The 17,507-nt window shown below is 41.2% G+C and overlaps 1 protein-coding gene across 2 annotated transcripts in view; it reads left to right on the top strand.

The window, feature by feature from the left end:
• slc26a5 (solute carrier family 26 member 5) overlaps positions 1 to 17,507 on the top strand; it is a 65,194-nt gene that overhangs the window by 31,619 nt on the left and 16,068 nt on the right. For both annotated transcript variants that reach the window (XM_048610080.1, XM_048610081.1), the window contains 2 exons: positions 5,101 to 5,196; positions 14,932 to 15,038. In XM_048610080.1, the coding sequence (XP_048466037.1) occupies positions 5,101 to 5,196; positions 14,932 to 15,038 (203 nt within the window). The remainder of the gene's footprint in view (positions 1 to 5,100; positions 5,197 to 14,931; positions 15,039 to 17,507) is intronic.

The raw sequence follows: 17,507 nt of genomic DNA, 5'->3' as shown, positions 1-17,507 counted from the left end.
CTCACTCGATGCATCTATGTTCCTCGCTCACTCGATGCATCTATGTTCCTCGCTCACTCATCTTAGTGTCATCTGCAAACTTTGACACCCTACACGTGGTCCCCAACTCCAAATCATCTATATAAATTGTAAATAATTGCGGTCCCAACACCGATCCCTGAGGCACACCACTAGTCACTGACTGCCAGCTAGAATAGCACTCATTTATCCCCACTCTTTGCTTCCTGTTAGTCAACCAATCCTCTATCCATGCTAATACTTTACCCGTAATGCCATGCATCCTTATCTTATGCCATAGCCTCTTGTGCGGCACCTTGTCGAAGGCCTTTTGGAAATCTAGGTACACCACATCCACTGGGTCCCCATTGTCCACCTTGCTCGTAATCTCTTCATAGAATTCCAAAAGATTTGTCAAGCATGACCTGCCCTTTATGAACCCATGCTGCGTCTGCCCAATGGGACAATTTCTATCAAGATGCCTTGCTATTTCTTCCTTGATAATAGACTTGAGCATCTTCCCCACTACAAGAGGTTAAGCTAACCGGTCTATAATTCCCCATCTTTTGTCTACTTCCCTTTTTAAACAGTGGCGTCACATTTGCTGTTTTCCAATCTGCTGGGACTGCCCCAGAGTCCAGCAAATTTTGGGAAAATTACTGCCAGTGCACCTGCTATGTCTCCTGCCATCTCTCTTATTACCCTGGGATGCATTCCATCAGGGCCAGGAGACTTATCAATCCTTAGCTCCATTAGCTTGCCCAACACTACCCCTTCCGTAATAATTGTTTCTAGGTCCTCACCTACCTTCGTCTCTTTGTCAATTACTGGCATGTTATTAGTGTCCTCCACTGTGAAGTCTGATACAAAATACCTGTTCAATGCCTCGGCCATTTCATCATATCCCATAACTAAATTCCCCTTCTCATCCTCTAAAGGGCCAACGTTTACTTTAGCCACTCTTTTTTTTCGTTTTATATATTTATAGAAACTTTTGCTATCTGCCTTTATATTCTGTGCTAGTTTTTTCTCGTGTTCTATCTTACTTTTCTTTATAGCTCTTTTTGTGGCTGTCTGTTGACCTTTAAAGTTTTCCCAATCTTCTAGTTTCATGCTGTTTTTGGCCACTTTGTATGCTTTCTCTTTCAATTTGATCGCCTCCCTTATTTCTTTAGACACCCATGGCAGATTACCCCTTTTCTTACAGTCCTTCCTTTTCATTGGAATATACTTTTGCTGAGCACTTTGAAAAATTGCTTTGAAAGTCCTCCAATGCTCGTCAACTGTCCCACCATAAAATCTTTGTTTCCAGTCTACTTTAGCCAAGTCCTCCCTCATTCTATTGTAGTTCCTTGTTCAAGCACAGGACCCTGGTATTGGATTTCATCTTCACACTGTCCATCTGTATTCTAAATTCAACCGTAATGTGATCACTCCTTCCAAGAGGATTCCTAACTATGAGGTCATTAATTATTCGTGTCTCATTACACAGGACCAGATCTAGGATAGCTTGCTCCCTCGTCGGTTCCATTACATACTGTTCAAGAAAACGATCACGGATACACTCAACGAACTCCTCCTCAAGGCTACCCTGACCGAGCTGGTTCGACCAATCTACATGTAGATTAAAATCCCCCGTGATAATTGCTGTACCATTTTTACAGGCATTAGTTATTTCTTTGTTTGTTGCCTGCCCTAATGTGACGTTATTATTTGGTGGCCTATAGACTACGCCTATCAGTGACTTTTTCCTCTTAGAATTTCTAATTTCCACCCAAATGGATTCAACCTCATTCTCCATAGAACCTATATCATCTCTCAGCACCGCCCTGATGTCATCCTTGAATATCAGAGCTACACCACCTCCCTTACCTTCCTGTCTGTCCTTCCAAATAGTCTGGTACCCTTGGATATTTAACTCCCAGTCGTGACCATCCTGTAACCATGTCTCCGTAACGGCTACCAAATCATATTCATTCGCGATGATTTGTGCCGTTAACTCATCAACCTTGTTACGAATGCTATGAGCATTCAGGTAAAGTGCCTTTATGCTAACTTTCTTACCCTCATGATTTCCAACATCTGTAATAATATCTCCTGAGTTATCCTTCCTTTTTGCTTCTTTCATAGTCTGCCTTGAACTTAAACCATCCTGCACACATGCTAACCTGCTGCTTACCTTTTTATTTACCATCATACTCCGTCATTTTCCCTCCCCCCCCACCCCCCACCCCCCACCTCACTAGTTTAAAGTCCTAGTGACCACCCTATTTATCCTTTTCGCTAGAACACTGGTTCCAGATCGGTTCAGGTGGAGACCGTCCCATCGGTACAGATCCCTCCGGTTCCAAAACTGATCCAATGCCCCATGAAATGGAACCCCTCTTCCACACACCACTCCCTTAGCCACGTGTTTACTTCCCTAATTTTCTTATCCCTAAGCCAATTTGCACGTGGCTCGGGCAGTAATCCGGAGATTATGACCCTCGAGGACCTGTTCCTTAATTTCGTTCCTAGTGCTTGATAATCCCCAAACAGGTCCTCCGTCCTAGCCTTGCCTATGTTGTTAGTCCCAACGTGGACCACAACAACTGGATCCTCCCCCTCCCGCTCCAATATCCTTTTCAAGCCGGTCAGAGATGTCCTGCCCCTAGCACCGGGCAGGCAACACACCATGCGGGACTCCCGATCCGGCTTGCAAAGGATACTATCTATCCCCCTAACTATAGAATCCCCTATAACTACCACTTGTCTTTTTGCTCCCCCCTCTTGAATGGCCTTCTGCACCGTGGTGAGCTGGCTCATCCTCCCCACAGCCCTTTTTCCTCATCCACACAGGGAGCAAGCATCTCGTACCTGTTGGATAAGGTGAAAAGCTGAGGCTCCTCCACTCCTGAACTCAGGATCCCCCTACCTGCCTCACTTGCAGTCACACCCTGTTGTCCCTGATCACTAACTGAATTTGAATTACTTAATCTACCAGGTGTGACTGCCTCCTGAAACAAAGCGTCCAGGTAACTCTTCCCCCTCCTGGATGTGCCGCAGTGTTTGAAGCTCAGATTCCAGATCTTCAACTCTGAGCCGAAGTTCTTCTAGCAACCAACACTTGCTGCAGATGTGGTCACTGCCGTTCACAATGGGATCAGCCAGCTCCCACATCATACAGCTAATGCGCATCACCTGCCCAGCCATCTCTACTTAGTTAATTACTTCATATCAATTTATGAGTTAAATACTTTCTAATATCTCTCTGCTATGGTCTTTTCAAATAACCAATTAATAGATAAATATATTCCCGGCAGCCCCCTGGTCCTCGCTGTCGCCTCTCCCTCTGCTGCTGAAAAATGATGCTGCAGCTCTAAAACCCTGGTTAGACCACACTTGGAATATTGTGTTCAGTTCTGGTCGCCTCATTATTGGAAGGGTGGAAGGGTGTGGATGCTTTAGAGAGGGTGCAGAGGAGATTTACCAGAAAGCAGCCTGGTATGGAGGGCAAGTCCAATTGAGGAAAGGTTGAGAGAGCTAGGGCTTTTTTCATCGGAGTGAAGAAGGAGGAGAAGTGACTTGATAAAGGTGTACAAGATGATGAGAGGCATAGAATGGATAGCCAGAGACTTTTTCCCAGGGTGGAAATGGCTATCATGAGGGGGCATAGCTTTAAGGTGATTTGGAAGAAGGTATAGGGGAGATGTCAGAGGTAGGTTCTTTGCACAGAGTGGTGGATGTGTGGAATGCACTGCCAGCGGTGGTAGTAGAGCCAGATACACTAGGGACATTTAGGCGACTCTTGGATTGGCACTGGATGGTAGTAAAATGAAGGGGATGGAGGTTAGTTTTGATCTTCGAGCAGGATAATAGGTCTGCACAATATTGTGGGCTGAAGGGCCTGTACTGTTCTATGTTCTAAAGGCAGCAAGGTCATTTGCTGATTGTATTTGAGGTACTTTAACAATGTCTGTGCTATTAATATGAGGCCCACATGGAGGGGTGGTGGTGGTTCCACTTTAAGAGCCTGATCAAGTTCTAGAGCAGACTCGGCAATATAAGTTTCTTTAAATACTTTTGTTTTCTAAGTCAACTTGGTAGAACAATAATGTTGTATGAAGTGACCTTTGCCACCAGATAATGGACTAATGCAGGAGGCAGGCAAACTACAATTTTAGTATCTGTGCCTCTTTTCATTACCAACTTCTACTGTGTTGAGATGTTGCTCCAACCCAAGGACTGCAGTGGTATAAAATAGCTCACTGCTATCGTCATCAGCTACTGAAGATGGACAATAAATGGCGGTCTTGCCAGCAATGCCCACATCTCTTGAATTTAAAAAAGAACTGGAAACTTGTGTTTTTAAAAAAAAAATGCTTTTTTTTTCCAGTGCTGAGAGAAGTAAAGTGAGGGGGCTGGGTGGAGAAGAACAATAAGCATTATCAACAGCTTGCAATGATAGTGTATCCAAAGTACTAAACATCCTAAAGCTTCACAAACACTTTATTGAACCAGTAAGGAGATATTGGGGCAGGTGATGAAAATGTTGTATTTTAAAACAGTGTTTAAAGGAGGAGAGAGTGCTAGAGTAGTGAAGAATTTTAGGAAGGGAATTTGAGCTTGAGACCCTAGTAGCTGAAGGTGTGGTTGCCATTGTGGAGCAGTTTTAAAATCTGATGCACAAGCAGGAAGAATTGAAGTAGCATGAGATCTTGGTGGACTGTAGGATGAGAAAAGCTAATGGAGATGATGAGTGAAGCTATTGAGTATAGTTTAAATCAAGAATGAGAATCTTTTAAATTGAGGCACTCTACATCAGGAGCCACTATGTTATTGAGCACAGGTGTTAAGTGACGCACAATATGATAAGGGCAGTGATTTGGATGTTAAAATGTAATTCAAAGAATAAGTATTGTTCTACTCATTTTGTGACTTTTGTGTAGAATTTTGGTTAAACTTGCTAAACTGTCGTGTATTAGAATTTGGATTGTAAATAATTAAAATTTGTATAAATGGATCTTTAAAATGTTTTGATATTACAGGTGATGGTTCTTAATGTCAAATTAATTTGCAGCATTCTCAAACCTCTGATTTAGAACTCAAAATAATTTCTTGCAGACTGTGCTAGCTGCAATTGTGATGGTGAACCTGAAAGGGGTATTTAAGCAGTTTCGGGATATGCCATCTCTCTGGCGAATCTGCAAAATTGAATTTGTAAGTACTGCGATATGTTGGACGTATTTGTTGAAAGTATATATTGTCAAAGTGAGGGATATTGGTATTGCAGATTGCTTTTCAGCATCTTAATAATTTCACCTGTTACTTGTTTTGCAGGACATCAACAGTAAAGACACTTGAGTAAATCAAGAAAGTAATTAAATTGCCTGGTTTAGAGATGATCTGAGTAAATTAGTTACATTTACCTTTTACCTTTTGCAAATTGCCTTTCCAAGTGTATGTAGTAAATTGCAGATAAGATCATAAGATATATGAGCAGAATAAGGCCATTTGACTCCAGTTTTGGTCCATGTTTGATCATGGCTGATATATTTCTCAACCCCATCCTCCTGCCTTCTCCCCGTAACCTTTTGATCCCCTTACTAATCAGGATAGACGCAAAACAAATGTCCATAAGCTCCCAACCTTACGGATGGTATAGAGGCTCTGCTTCAAGACCAGAAGATCCCCCACAATTATAGCCACATTACCAGCTTTGTATTCTATCAGTTGTTTAGTGTTGTGCCTTAACTGGTTTAATTTAATAGTTAATATGCATGTCACTTAGTTTTTGCTCTTCCCCAGTAGTAACTAGGTAGGGCAATGCATAAATTATATATACCCACCTGCAAATCCTATTTTGAATTGAGGACTAGTGTCTTTTGTAGAAATTGATAAGAAAGTGGCTGACAACATTAAAATTTCTCACTAATTTGCTTAGGATTTACTGAAATATATTTGTACATTCATACGGATGATATTTTGCAATCCAACCTATACAGATAACATTTTCCTTAAAGAATACTTACAGTAAATGTTTACTGATTGCATTAAAAAAATAGTAATTTCTAACTTTGCTTTCATACATTTTTCTATTTTTCTCAAGTGAATTGTGGACTGAAGAACAATATAGCTGAAAACTGCCCTCTTTTTTTCCCTCCAATTTAAAAAAAAAAAAGCAGCATAATTATGGTATATATTTCTAGGTTTCTGTAAGGACATGAAGCATGTCACCCATAGCAAATGCACCCAAGTTTGAAGCATTTCTCCATTTGGGTGTCCATTTTCTGCTATGTAGTATACACCTGAAAGTTTACAGATTCAGGTATGAGGACGAGGTTAAACAGCATCCAGGCAGTCTCTAGGTTGCAAACAAGTTCTGTTCTGGAGTCTGTTTGTGATTTAGATTTGTATGGCAAGTTGGAATACCATGCAAGACAACGAAAAATAGCTGTTCATAAGTACAAGAAACATTCATATATTGGATCTTTAAAATGACACCATTGTATGAGATTGCATTTGTAAACTGGATGTTCATAAATTGGGGGCTCCTGTATGTTGTAATTTAGTTTTCAAAAATCTTTATTGGAGAAAGGACAGTGATTTCAGAGATTCTGTGAATGCTGCCCTGATTCCAAACTACAGCATTGCTTCTTTGGTTGTGGCAATTTTGCAGTGGTCTTCACTTAAAGCATCCATAGTGCACAAATTATTTTCAATTAATTTAAATATTTTTAAAAACTGCGCGCCCACAGTGAATGGTGTAAATGTGCTTTTTGTTTGAGATATTTTGTTCCAGAAGCTGGATGATTTGTAATGTGCCAATGACCAGTGAGGTTGTTGCAGCTGAAGTATCTTGTTAAACAATTCATGTTGTCAATGAAATTGCTTCCTACCTTTCGCTCTTGTGCTGAAGTATGTAATTCTAATTATTCTACAGTAGTTATTTATTTTGTTTTGCAATTAGGAAACATTCAACACACTTGCTCTTTCAAATGACTAGCCTTGGCATTTTATCCCTGCTGTTCCTCCATATTGCTGTATATGTTTTCCTTGTCAAGAAAATGTAGTTACTAAAATCTTGTTTTGACCACTTTCAGGAAGTGCATTCTAAATAATTTGCACAAAAACAATTCTTCCCATTCCACCTGAGCCTTTTTGCTAATTATCTTTAAATTTATACTCTCTGATTATTGACCATCCTTAAAATAAAAACAGTTTATCCCGAGCAACATTTTTGACCCTTGGTGAATAGCTTCATCGAATTGCTCCTCAACCTTTCTCTGCTGTGAAGAGAACGTTTCCAGGTTCTCGGGTCTTTGCATTAAACTGAAGTCTAATCACTGATAAATCAGAGACAAATGAGGGGGATCTCATAGAGACTTAAAATTCTAACAAGGACTGGACAGGGTAGATGTAGGGAGGATGTTCCTGATGGTGGATGTGTCCAGAGCAGGGGTCACAGTATGAGGATTCTGGGTAGATAATTTAGGATGGAAATGAGACCTTTTTTTCACCAAAGAGTGGTGAGCCTGTGGAGTTCATTACCACAGAAAGCAGTTGTGTGAAAGCATTGAATGTATTCAAGAGGTGACTAGGTATAGCACTTGGGGTGAATGGGATCAAAAGTTATGGGGAGAAAGCAGGATTACGCTATTGAGTTGGATGATCAGCCATAATCGTGAAGAATGGCAGAGCAGACTTGAAGGGCCAGATGGCCTCCTGCTCTTAACTTCTATGTTTCTATGTTAGCATTATTTTCTTTTTTGTACTTGTGCACATTTTTTTAAAAAATTCTGGTTTCTATATTGGTGAATGTATAAGTGAAAGTATTGGTGTGGCAGGCTTTTTTCAAAAGTGGTGGAACTCCTTAAAAGGAGAGATCTATAGCAAATTGAAATAAGTCAAAGTTGTGCATTGATCTGATTCAGACAAGCAAGCTATTTCTGATGTAGAAAGTACATTGGTGTCTGATTCATGCAAATTGTTTGTTTGTTTCTACGTAAGTGGCTAAAAATCAATGATCAGTGCGTGTGCATGAGTTAAATTCTGGAGAAATGTTCCCTTCCTTTATCTACTTAAGACCATGTAGGAGCACAGTTAGGCCATTCAGCTCATTGAGTCTGCTCTGCCATTCTATCATGGCTAATGTTTCTCAATCCCATTCTTATATCTTCTTGTAATCCTTGAACCCCTTATTAATCAAGAGCCTATCTGTCTCTGCCTTAAATACACTTTTTAGTGATTTGGCCTCTACAGCCCTTGGCAACAACGAGTTCCATAGAGTCACCACATTCTGGCCAAACTCCTCTGTTATAAAGGGTCTTCCCTTTACCCTGAGGCTGTGCTCCTAGGCCCTAGTCTCCCCTACTAGTGGAAACATCTTCTCAGCCACCCTATCCAGGTGTCTCAGTACCCTGTAACCTTCGATCAGATTCCCATCACTGCCACTAAACTCGCCTCATACCCCAACACCCCCTGACCTTCTAAACACAAAGTATTGATCCAGGGTCCTCAACCGCTCCTTGTATGCCAAGTTCTTCATCTCCAGGAACGTTCTTATAAACCATCCCTGGACCCCCTCCATTGCCAGCACATCTTTCCTTTGTTAAGGAGGCCAAAATTGCCCACAATTTTCCAGATGTGGTTGGACTAGAGCCTTGTACAGTCTCAACAGTGCACCTTTGCCCTTGTTTGTTAGCCCTCTTGAAATGAATGTGGACGTTGCACTTGCCTTCGCCTTCCTAAAGCTAGCTGAGCTTGCATGTTAACGTTAAGAAAATCCTAGGACTCCCAAGTCCCTTTGCATTTCAGATTTCCAAAGTCTTTCCCTGTTGAGAAAATAGTCTACCCCTGTATTCTTCATAGCAAAATGTATGACTTCACACTTTGCCACAATGTATTCCAGCTGCTGGTACTTTTCCCACTCGCATAGCATGTCCTTACGCAGTCTTCCCACTACCTGTCCCTCCAACAATCTTTGCTAATTTTTGCAGGTTACACAATGCCCTCACTTCCTTCAAGATTGTCATGAATAGAGAACATACACTAACAATTATTGTCCCAATCCTGACCCCTCCAGAACTCCACTAGTTGCCTGTTGCCATCCTGAAAAAGACCTCTTTATCCCTACTTGTTTGTGTTCTACCAGTTGGCCAATCTTCTCTCCATGCCTGTTCCTTGTCCCTAACGCTGTTTTGGGCTCTTGTCTTATTTAGCAGCCTCCTGTGCGACATCTTGTCAAAGGCCTTTTGTAAATCCAAATAGATCATGTCCACTGACACTTACTTCCTTTTCTAGTTTGCTTCTTACCTCCTAAAAGAATTCTAACATTTGTCAGATATGCCTTCCCTTGATTTCATATTTCACCATATGCTTCCAAGTACTCTGCAATCTCATCCTTAATGGACTTCAGAATCTTAGCAAATGACTGAGATCAGGTTAACTGGCCTATAGTTACCTATCTTCTGCCTGCCTCCCTTAAACGAGTGTTAGATTACCCACTTTCCAGTCCTCCTGGGACTTTCTCTGACTCCAGTGATTCCTGAAAGATCACTGCCAATGCTTCTATAATCTCTTCCGCTATCTCCTTCAGAACTCTGGCCGTAGTCCATCCAGTCTGGGTGATTTATCTATCTTCAGCTTCCCCAAACCACCACCCTAGTGCTGGCCAGTACACTCACCTGTGCCCCCTGACTGACTTCAAGTTTTGATATGTTTCTGGTTTCTTCTGTGAAAACGGATGCAAAGTACCTATTCAGTTCCTCCTGCCATTTGTTTCCCATTACTACTTCTCCAGCATTTTCCAGTGATGCAACGTACATTCCTTCTCTCTTTTAGATGTCTTAAAAAAAAATTCTTGCAATCATCTTTTATATTATAGCTAGCTTACCTTCATATTTCTTCATCTTTTCAACCTCCACCTCCCCCGATTTGTGCTTTTAGTTTTCCTCTGCTGGTTTTTAAAAGGCTTCTTAACTGTCTGACTTCATATTAATCCTCATTATATTGTATGCTTTCTCTTTTTGCTTTTTATGCTGTCCATGACTTCCTTTATCAGCCATATTTGCCTCATCCCTTAATATGTTTTGTCTTTGGGATGAATTTTTGCTGTGCCTCAAATTACCCCCGAAACCCCTGCCATTGCTGCTGTACCATCTTCCCTGTTAGGCTTTCCTTCCAATCAGCTCTGGCCAGCTTCTTCCTCATATCTTTGTAATTACCATTGAATCCAATGTAACAGTATTACAATTGAGTAATCTTCTCCTCAAACTGCTGTGTGAATTCTATCATGTTATTGTCACTCCCCCCTGGGGGATCCATCACTTTCATGTCCCTAATCAAGTCGGCCTCGTTACACATCACTAAATCCAGAATTGCTTGTTCCATGGTGTGCTCTACCACAAGCTGTTCCAAGAAACCATCTTGTAACCATTCTATGAATTTCTTTTCTTCGGATCTGCGACCAACCTGATTTTATCAGTCCACCTGCATGTGGAAGTCTCTCATAACTATTGTGTAAGTGCCTTTCTAACGTACCTTTTCTATCTCCTAATTTAGTTTCTTCCCCAATTTCTGACTACTACTAAAAAGCCTAGACATCTCTCATCATTTGTCTTTTTACCTTTTGCTGGGTGTTCCTCGTCTCAACCCACACAGATTCCACACCTTCCAGCTCTATCGCTTCTTATCAATTTCTTACAATCATGGCAACGCTGCCCTCTCTGCCTGTCCTTTCAATAGATATTTTGTTTCCCAGCCCTGATACCCACAATATCATATTTGCCAATTTCAATCTGCACTATAAGCTCATTTGTCTTGTTTTAAATACCGTTTGCATTTAAGTACAACACCTTCAGTCGTGCGTTGACGGCCCTTCTCGTAGTTGTCCCCTTTTATCTGCTGTGCCTGAAGTTAGATACTTGAACCTTTCCATACTCTGTCCTAGTACTACCTCTGGAAACATTAACCCACTCCCCACTAGTGAATATACGACTGGAAACAGAACAGTAGAGCAGTATGTTATTGATGCAACTGACATGCTTTTGATGTAATGAGATGGCATAAAAGAAGGGGAACGAATTAAAAACTTTAGATGCTGTTAATTGCTGAAGCTAGACAGGATTGCAACTCAACAAATGACTTGCTGTCCTATAACAACCTGCATGGCAATTTCTTCCTGCAGTATCCCATAACCAGAACTATCTTACAAAATTTGACCTATTTCCAAAGCCCCTGGAATTAGTCAGTCTTACAGCACGAAAACAGACCTTTTTAGTTCCAACTAGTTCATGCTGATTCAGGTTTCCTAAACTGAACTAGTCCCATTTAGCTCCAAACATGTCCTATTCATGTACCTGTCCAAATGTTTTTTAAATATTGTAATTGTACTTGGCTGTACCACTTCCTCTGGCAGCTTGTTCCATATACGCACTACCCTCTGCATGAAAAAGTTGCCCATCGGACCCTTTTCAAAACTTTTCCCTTCTCTCTCACCTTAACCTATACTCTCTAGCTTTGAACTGTTCCCTTCCCACCCCCCTGCTCACCACCCTAGGGAAAAGACCTTGCCATTCACCTTATCTATGCCTCTCATGATTTTATAAACCTCTAAGGTCACCCTTGGCCTCCTGGAAAAGAAGTTCCAGCCCCTCCTTTATAACATTCCAGTTTTGGTGTCATAATTGTAAATCTTTTCTGCACCTTTTTCAGTTTAATGTCCTTCCTACAGTAGGACAACCAGAATTGTACATAGTACTCCAAATGTGACTTTAACAATGTCTTGTATAATCATAACATGACATCCCAACTCCTGTGGTCAATGCTTTGACCAACGAAGGCAAGCGTAACAAGTACTACCTTCAACACCGTCTACCTGTTACAACACTTTTTTCAATGAACTATGTACCTGTTACCCTCGGTGTCTCTGTTCTACTCCCCAGGGCCCTACCATTAACAGTAAGTCCTGCCCCAGTTTGTTTTGCCAACATACAACACCTCACTTTTATCTAAATTAAACTTTAAATGCCATTCCTCGGCCCACTGGCCCATTTGATCAGATTCTGTTGTAGTTGTCTTTGCTGTCCACTATACTGCCAATTTTGGTGTCTTAATTGCTGCCTTAACCTATCTTCTTGGTCACCTCTTCAAAATACCCAATCAAGTTTGGGAGACGATAGCCTGGTGGTATTATCACTGGAGTGTTAATCCAGAGATCCAGATAACGTTCTAAGGACTTGGGTTCTAATCCCACCACAGCAGATGGTGGAATTTGCACTCCATGTAAAATATCTGAAATTAAGAATCTCATGATGACCATTGTCAATTGTCAGAAAAAGCACACCTGGTTCATTAATGTCCTTTTAGGGAAGGAAACTGCCATCCTTACCTGGTCTGGCCTACATTTAATTCCTCCAGAACCACGGCAACGTGGTTGACTCTGAGGCCCCCTCCAAGCAATTAGGGATGGACAATAAATGCTGCCTAGCCAGGGATGCCCTCATTCTGTTAACGAATTTAAAAAATTTTTCCCATACCCAAAGCCATGCCGGATTACCCCTAAACAGTCCTTGTCTTTCCAAATGCATGTAGATCCTGTCTCTTAATCCCATCCAACAACTTACCCATCACAGATATCAGGCTTGGCAGTCTGTAGCTGCCTGGCTTTTTCTTGCAGCACCTTCCAGTCTCTGGCACCTCACCTGTGGCTGTTGATGATACAAATATCTCTGCTAGAACCCCGCAATTTCTTCCCACCTTCCCACACTGTCCTGGGATACGCTTGATCAGGTCCCAGGGATTTATTTATCTTTATGCTTTTAAGACCTCCAGCGCTACCTATTCTGTAATGTGGACTTTTTTTTTTTCAAGACATCGCTATTTATTTTCCGAGTTCCCTAGCTTCCATGTCTTTCTCTACAGTAAGTACTTAACACACACTATTTGTGTAGGATCTCCCCCACCCCCACCCCAAAAAAAAACTCATTGATTTTTAAGGGGCACTATTTTCTCCTTAGCTACTCTTTTTTTGCCTTTGTAGAACTCTCTGGATTCTCATTAACCTTTCCTGCTGAAGCTATCTCATGTTCCCTTTTGCCCTGATTTCCCTCTTGAGTATACTCCTATACCCCCTGTGAATCCCTTGAGTATTTGACCCCAGCTGTCTATACCTAATGCATGCCTTCTACTTTTTCTTGACCACGTCCTCAATATCTCTAGTCATCCAGTGTTTCCTACTGCTGTCAGCCTTGCTCTTCACACCAAGAGCATGTTGTCCCTGAGCTCGTTATTTTGCGTTTGAAAGCCTCCCGCTTCACAGATGTCGCTTTACCTGTGAACAGCCTCCACTAATCAACTTTTGAAAGTTCCTGTCTAATAGCATCAAAATTTGGCTTTGCCCCAGTTTAGACCTTTAACTTGTAGACGAGGCCCAGCCTTTCCCACAACTACTTCAATAGAATTATGGTCACTGGTACCAAAGTGTTCCCCGACTGACACATCAGTCACTTGCCCTACCTTGTTTCCCAAGAGATGGTAGAGTTTTGCCCCTTCTCGTGTAGGATCATCGACATATTGATTGAGAGAGTTTTCTTGAATGCACTTAATGAATTCCTCCCCCTCCAAGCCCTTAACACTATGGCTGTCCCACAATGTTTGGAAAGTTAAAATCGTCTACTATTACAACCCTATTATTCTCTCAGCTATCTGTGATCTTCCTGCATTTTTTGTTCCACAACTTCCTGCTGACTGTTTGGGGGCCTATAGTATAATCCCATCAAAGTGATCATCTGCTTCTTGTTTCTCAGTTCTACCCATATAGCTTCACTGAACGATCCCCCAGGAATATCCTCTCTAAGTACTGCCACGATGTTTTCCCTAATCAAAAACACCACTCTCTCTCTCTCCTCTCTCCCCTCCTTTTTATCATTCCTACGGTGTCTGTACCCCAGAACATTGAGCTGTCTCTCCCTCAGCCACGTTCTGTGACCTTAAATCAAAGTCCAGTGCTAAACCGAAAGGATTTTGTAGTACCTTGTTTGTTTGAGATATGGACATCAGTTTTGCAAAGATTTGAACAGTTTTTGAAAATTAAATTTTAAAGGTCTAGACTGGCTATTTTGTTTGATTTACTCTGATTTTAAACAATTTAAAATGTTCTCTTTACCTGAGTTCTCCTTGCAGTAAACAGTTTACTGCATGATGATTACACAACAGTAGCACTTGCATGTTACTAGGTGATGCAGTGTTGAGTAGCAGTTAACTAACACTTAATAAAACAATTTGAAAGATGACATATATTTCAAGTTGGTTTATTGAAGTTAGTATGCTAAGAACATTGCACTGAGTCAAAATAACTATAAAAGCATTGCAATTTTTAGGGCAGAACCAAATCCCTCAGTTGCGTTGGTGTTAGCTTTTCAACTGAAGTAATACACTGGTCACTTTTTTTCCTGCTGTTATTCTATTTTTTCTTTGTAATACCTATCCGGTTTCCTTTTTTTAAATGTAGTTTCTGCCTTAATGGCTGTTTATAGCATGATATGCCCAGAGCAGGGACTCTTAGATGCAGTCATGGTAGGCCCAGGGAGAGGATTCCTGGTTATTGGCGAGGTAGCAATGGAGCCCCTCGACGACTCGTTGTGGGGTGAGCATGGGTTCTGCATGGGACTCTGTATCGGCAAAGTGGGCCCAGCGGCGAAGAGATGGTGCCTAAAGAGTAGCGGTTCCTACATTGGTGGGTCTGGCGCACATGGCGACAAGGTGATGGCAAAGCGGTAGTTGGGCAGATGTTGCTCGTGAACTGGCTCAGGACTCGTGGTGGAGTCTGCTCCAAATGGTACATTGTGGATCTAAACCCATACCCTTCACCTCCTAGTTTGTCTTCAATTATTTTATTTTTCAGCATATGAATGAATGTTTTGTTTTACTGAATACAATCTTCTTCTGATCCAGGCATTGTGGACTGTAGCATTTGCATCCTCTTTCATTTTGGGATTGGACTTTGGACTCCTGGTTGCAGTGTTATTTGCCATTATTACAGTTGTTTACCGAACTCAAAGGTTAGAAAAAGAAATGTGCCATGATAACTGAAATGTTGTTTCTTTACTTCTTTTTGAATTTTGTTATTTAGTGCTTGCTTTCTCACTACTTTGAACAGTATGTGATTTAGTTATAACCCTGTCGTCATTTGTCATTGAACTATATGCACAGTCGACATTGTCATAATTTTGCTGGGCTGTTTAGAATTTTGCCTTTGCAGTTGGTGCGCTCCTTATTGCTCGCTGAAATATCCATTAGGAGGTATGCTGTAAATGTAAAATGTTGAACAGGAAAAAGGTGGTTTAATCATTTTCTGAAGAAGGGTCCAGACCCGAAACGTCAGCTTTCCTGCTCCTCTGATGCTGCTTGGCCTGCTGTGTTCATCCAGCTCTACACCTTGTTATCTCAGATTCTCCAGCATCGGCAGTTCCTACTATCTCTTAATTAAAAGCTTGTCTTGTTTAGTTCTAATGCATAATGAATCATATCAAAATGGACTTCCTACCTTTTTTATGTGCTGTGTGGTCTCCTGGCGACAGTGTGAAACCAAATCAAAAACCTGTGATTGATTCCAGGGAACATATCTGGAAACCACTATTCTCATTGTTTGCTATAAAAACTAGTTTGTGGAAGCTGTGTGGATCTGACTTAGATAAACATAGTATCTACCTTTTTTAGTAATGAAGGGTCTCCAGCCCAGCGCAGATCTGGTTCAGTTGTCATGAAAGTACATAGTGAATTTACACTGGCCTCTCAAACTAACAACATGCTCTCAGGTCTGCTGTTCTCCAGAAAAAGATGACTTGCCCAGCACCTAACCTGTCCCACTGTATAACTTAAGCATGTGACCCCGGTCTTACAAAGCCACCCTAAATTTTAGTCTGTACAACTGAGCTATATAAAATGAAGAAGAGACAATTAAATCATAACTGGATCTACCGGTTCTGCTAAGTTTGTAGGCCAAACTCCTTGATCCTAACTGAGTAACCTGAAGTGTTTAAGCTTTGAATCCTGTAGAGAAGACCTACTGTGGTCTTGTGCAGGGCCAAAATAGTAAGTTTATTCTGTAAAGGATCATTCTTGAATCCAGCCCGTTATCTTCTGTCTATCATTTAGCAATCATTTCTCGTAGTAATTGTGATCCTTTTTAGAGTTGAGCTAATATGAAAATGTTTCTTCATAATTCTGATTTATGCTTAAATCATGTTTAATGGTGATTCTGTCCACATGATTAACACTGCTTTTGATGTTTAATTACCAGCTTCTACCACACATCTGGATCTGTTTTTGTCATTCAAAAACTTGCTAATTATACCTCAACATCTTCAACTAAATCATGAATATAGATAGAGCACTGGGCCTAATGTGACCTGAATAATAATTGACGAGACATTCCATTTATTTATTATGCTGCATTTATTATGTAGTACTTTAATGGATGCCTACTTAAATTTATTAACTGACTTAATATTCCAAAATTGTGAATCGATTTTTCTTTTTAAAATAAGCACATCACATCACAAACTAAATTATGTGGCCCTTTTCAAGATGAGGTAAGGGCACAGGATGGTAAGCAACTAGGGATTCTCCCTTTTTTGGTCCCATAATTCACTTATTGCTATTCCCCTTGGGTAACAGTCTAATTTCGCTCTAGCAAACCACTACAACACCTCTAATCTCCATTTTACCTTTCCTCAGTCTCTGGATATGTTGACTTTAAAATACGTGTCCGTCTTCTCCAGTTTAACTTGTAAATCCTTTAAAGCGTGCTTCCACAACTGCCATCAGAAATGAAATTTTTTTTTTGTAAAAAAGCCACACTTGTGTATGTGATAAACTATTCATAGAATCCGTATAGTGTGGAAGCAGGGCCTATCAAGTCCACACCAACCCTCTGAAGAGAATCCCACCCCATCCCTACATTTCCTATGGCTAATCCACCTAGCATGCACATTCTTGTACACTACAGGGCAATTTAGCATGGCCAATCCAACTAACCTGCACAACTTTGGATTGTGGGAAGAAACTGGAGCATCTGGAGGAAACTGGGGCGATATGGGGAAAATGGGCAAACTCACCACACAGCTGCCTAAAGCTGGAATTGTATCTGGGTCCCTGGCACTGGGAGGTAGCAGTGCTGACCACTGAGCCATTTCTCCTTGTCCAGTCTGTGCCCTTAACACATTAATCACATCATTCTCATCCAACTCAACAAGGTGCTGCACAAAAGGCTGCTGCACAAGATAAAGGTGCATGGTGTTACAAGCAATGTATTAACATGGATCGAGGATTGATTAACTAACAAGAAGCAAAGAGTGAGGGTAAATGAGTGCATTTCTAGTTGACGAACAGAGATTAGTGGTGTGCCTCGGATCAGTGCTGAGACTACGAATGTTTTATAATTTACATAGATGATTTGGAGTTGGGAACCACACATAGATGACACCAAGATGAGTGGTAGAGCAAAGTATGCAGAGGGCTCAAAGTTT

Source organism: Rhincodon typus, chromosome 22 (genome assembly GCF_021869965.1).
Source record: "Rhincodon typus isolate 14 chromosome 22, sRhiTyp1.1, whole genome shotgun sequence".
NCBI lineage: Eukaryota > Metazoa > Chordata > Chondrichthyes > Orectolobiformes > Rhincodontidae > Rhincodon > Rhincodon typus.
The sequence above is the reverse complement of the archived record's forward strand: the minus strand, read 5'-3'. Positions and strand labels throughout refer to the sequence as shown.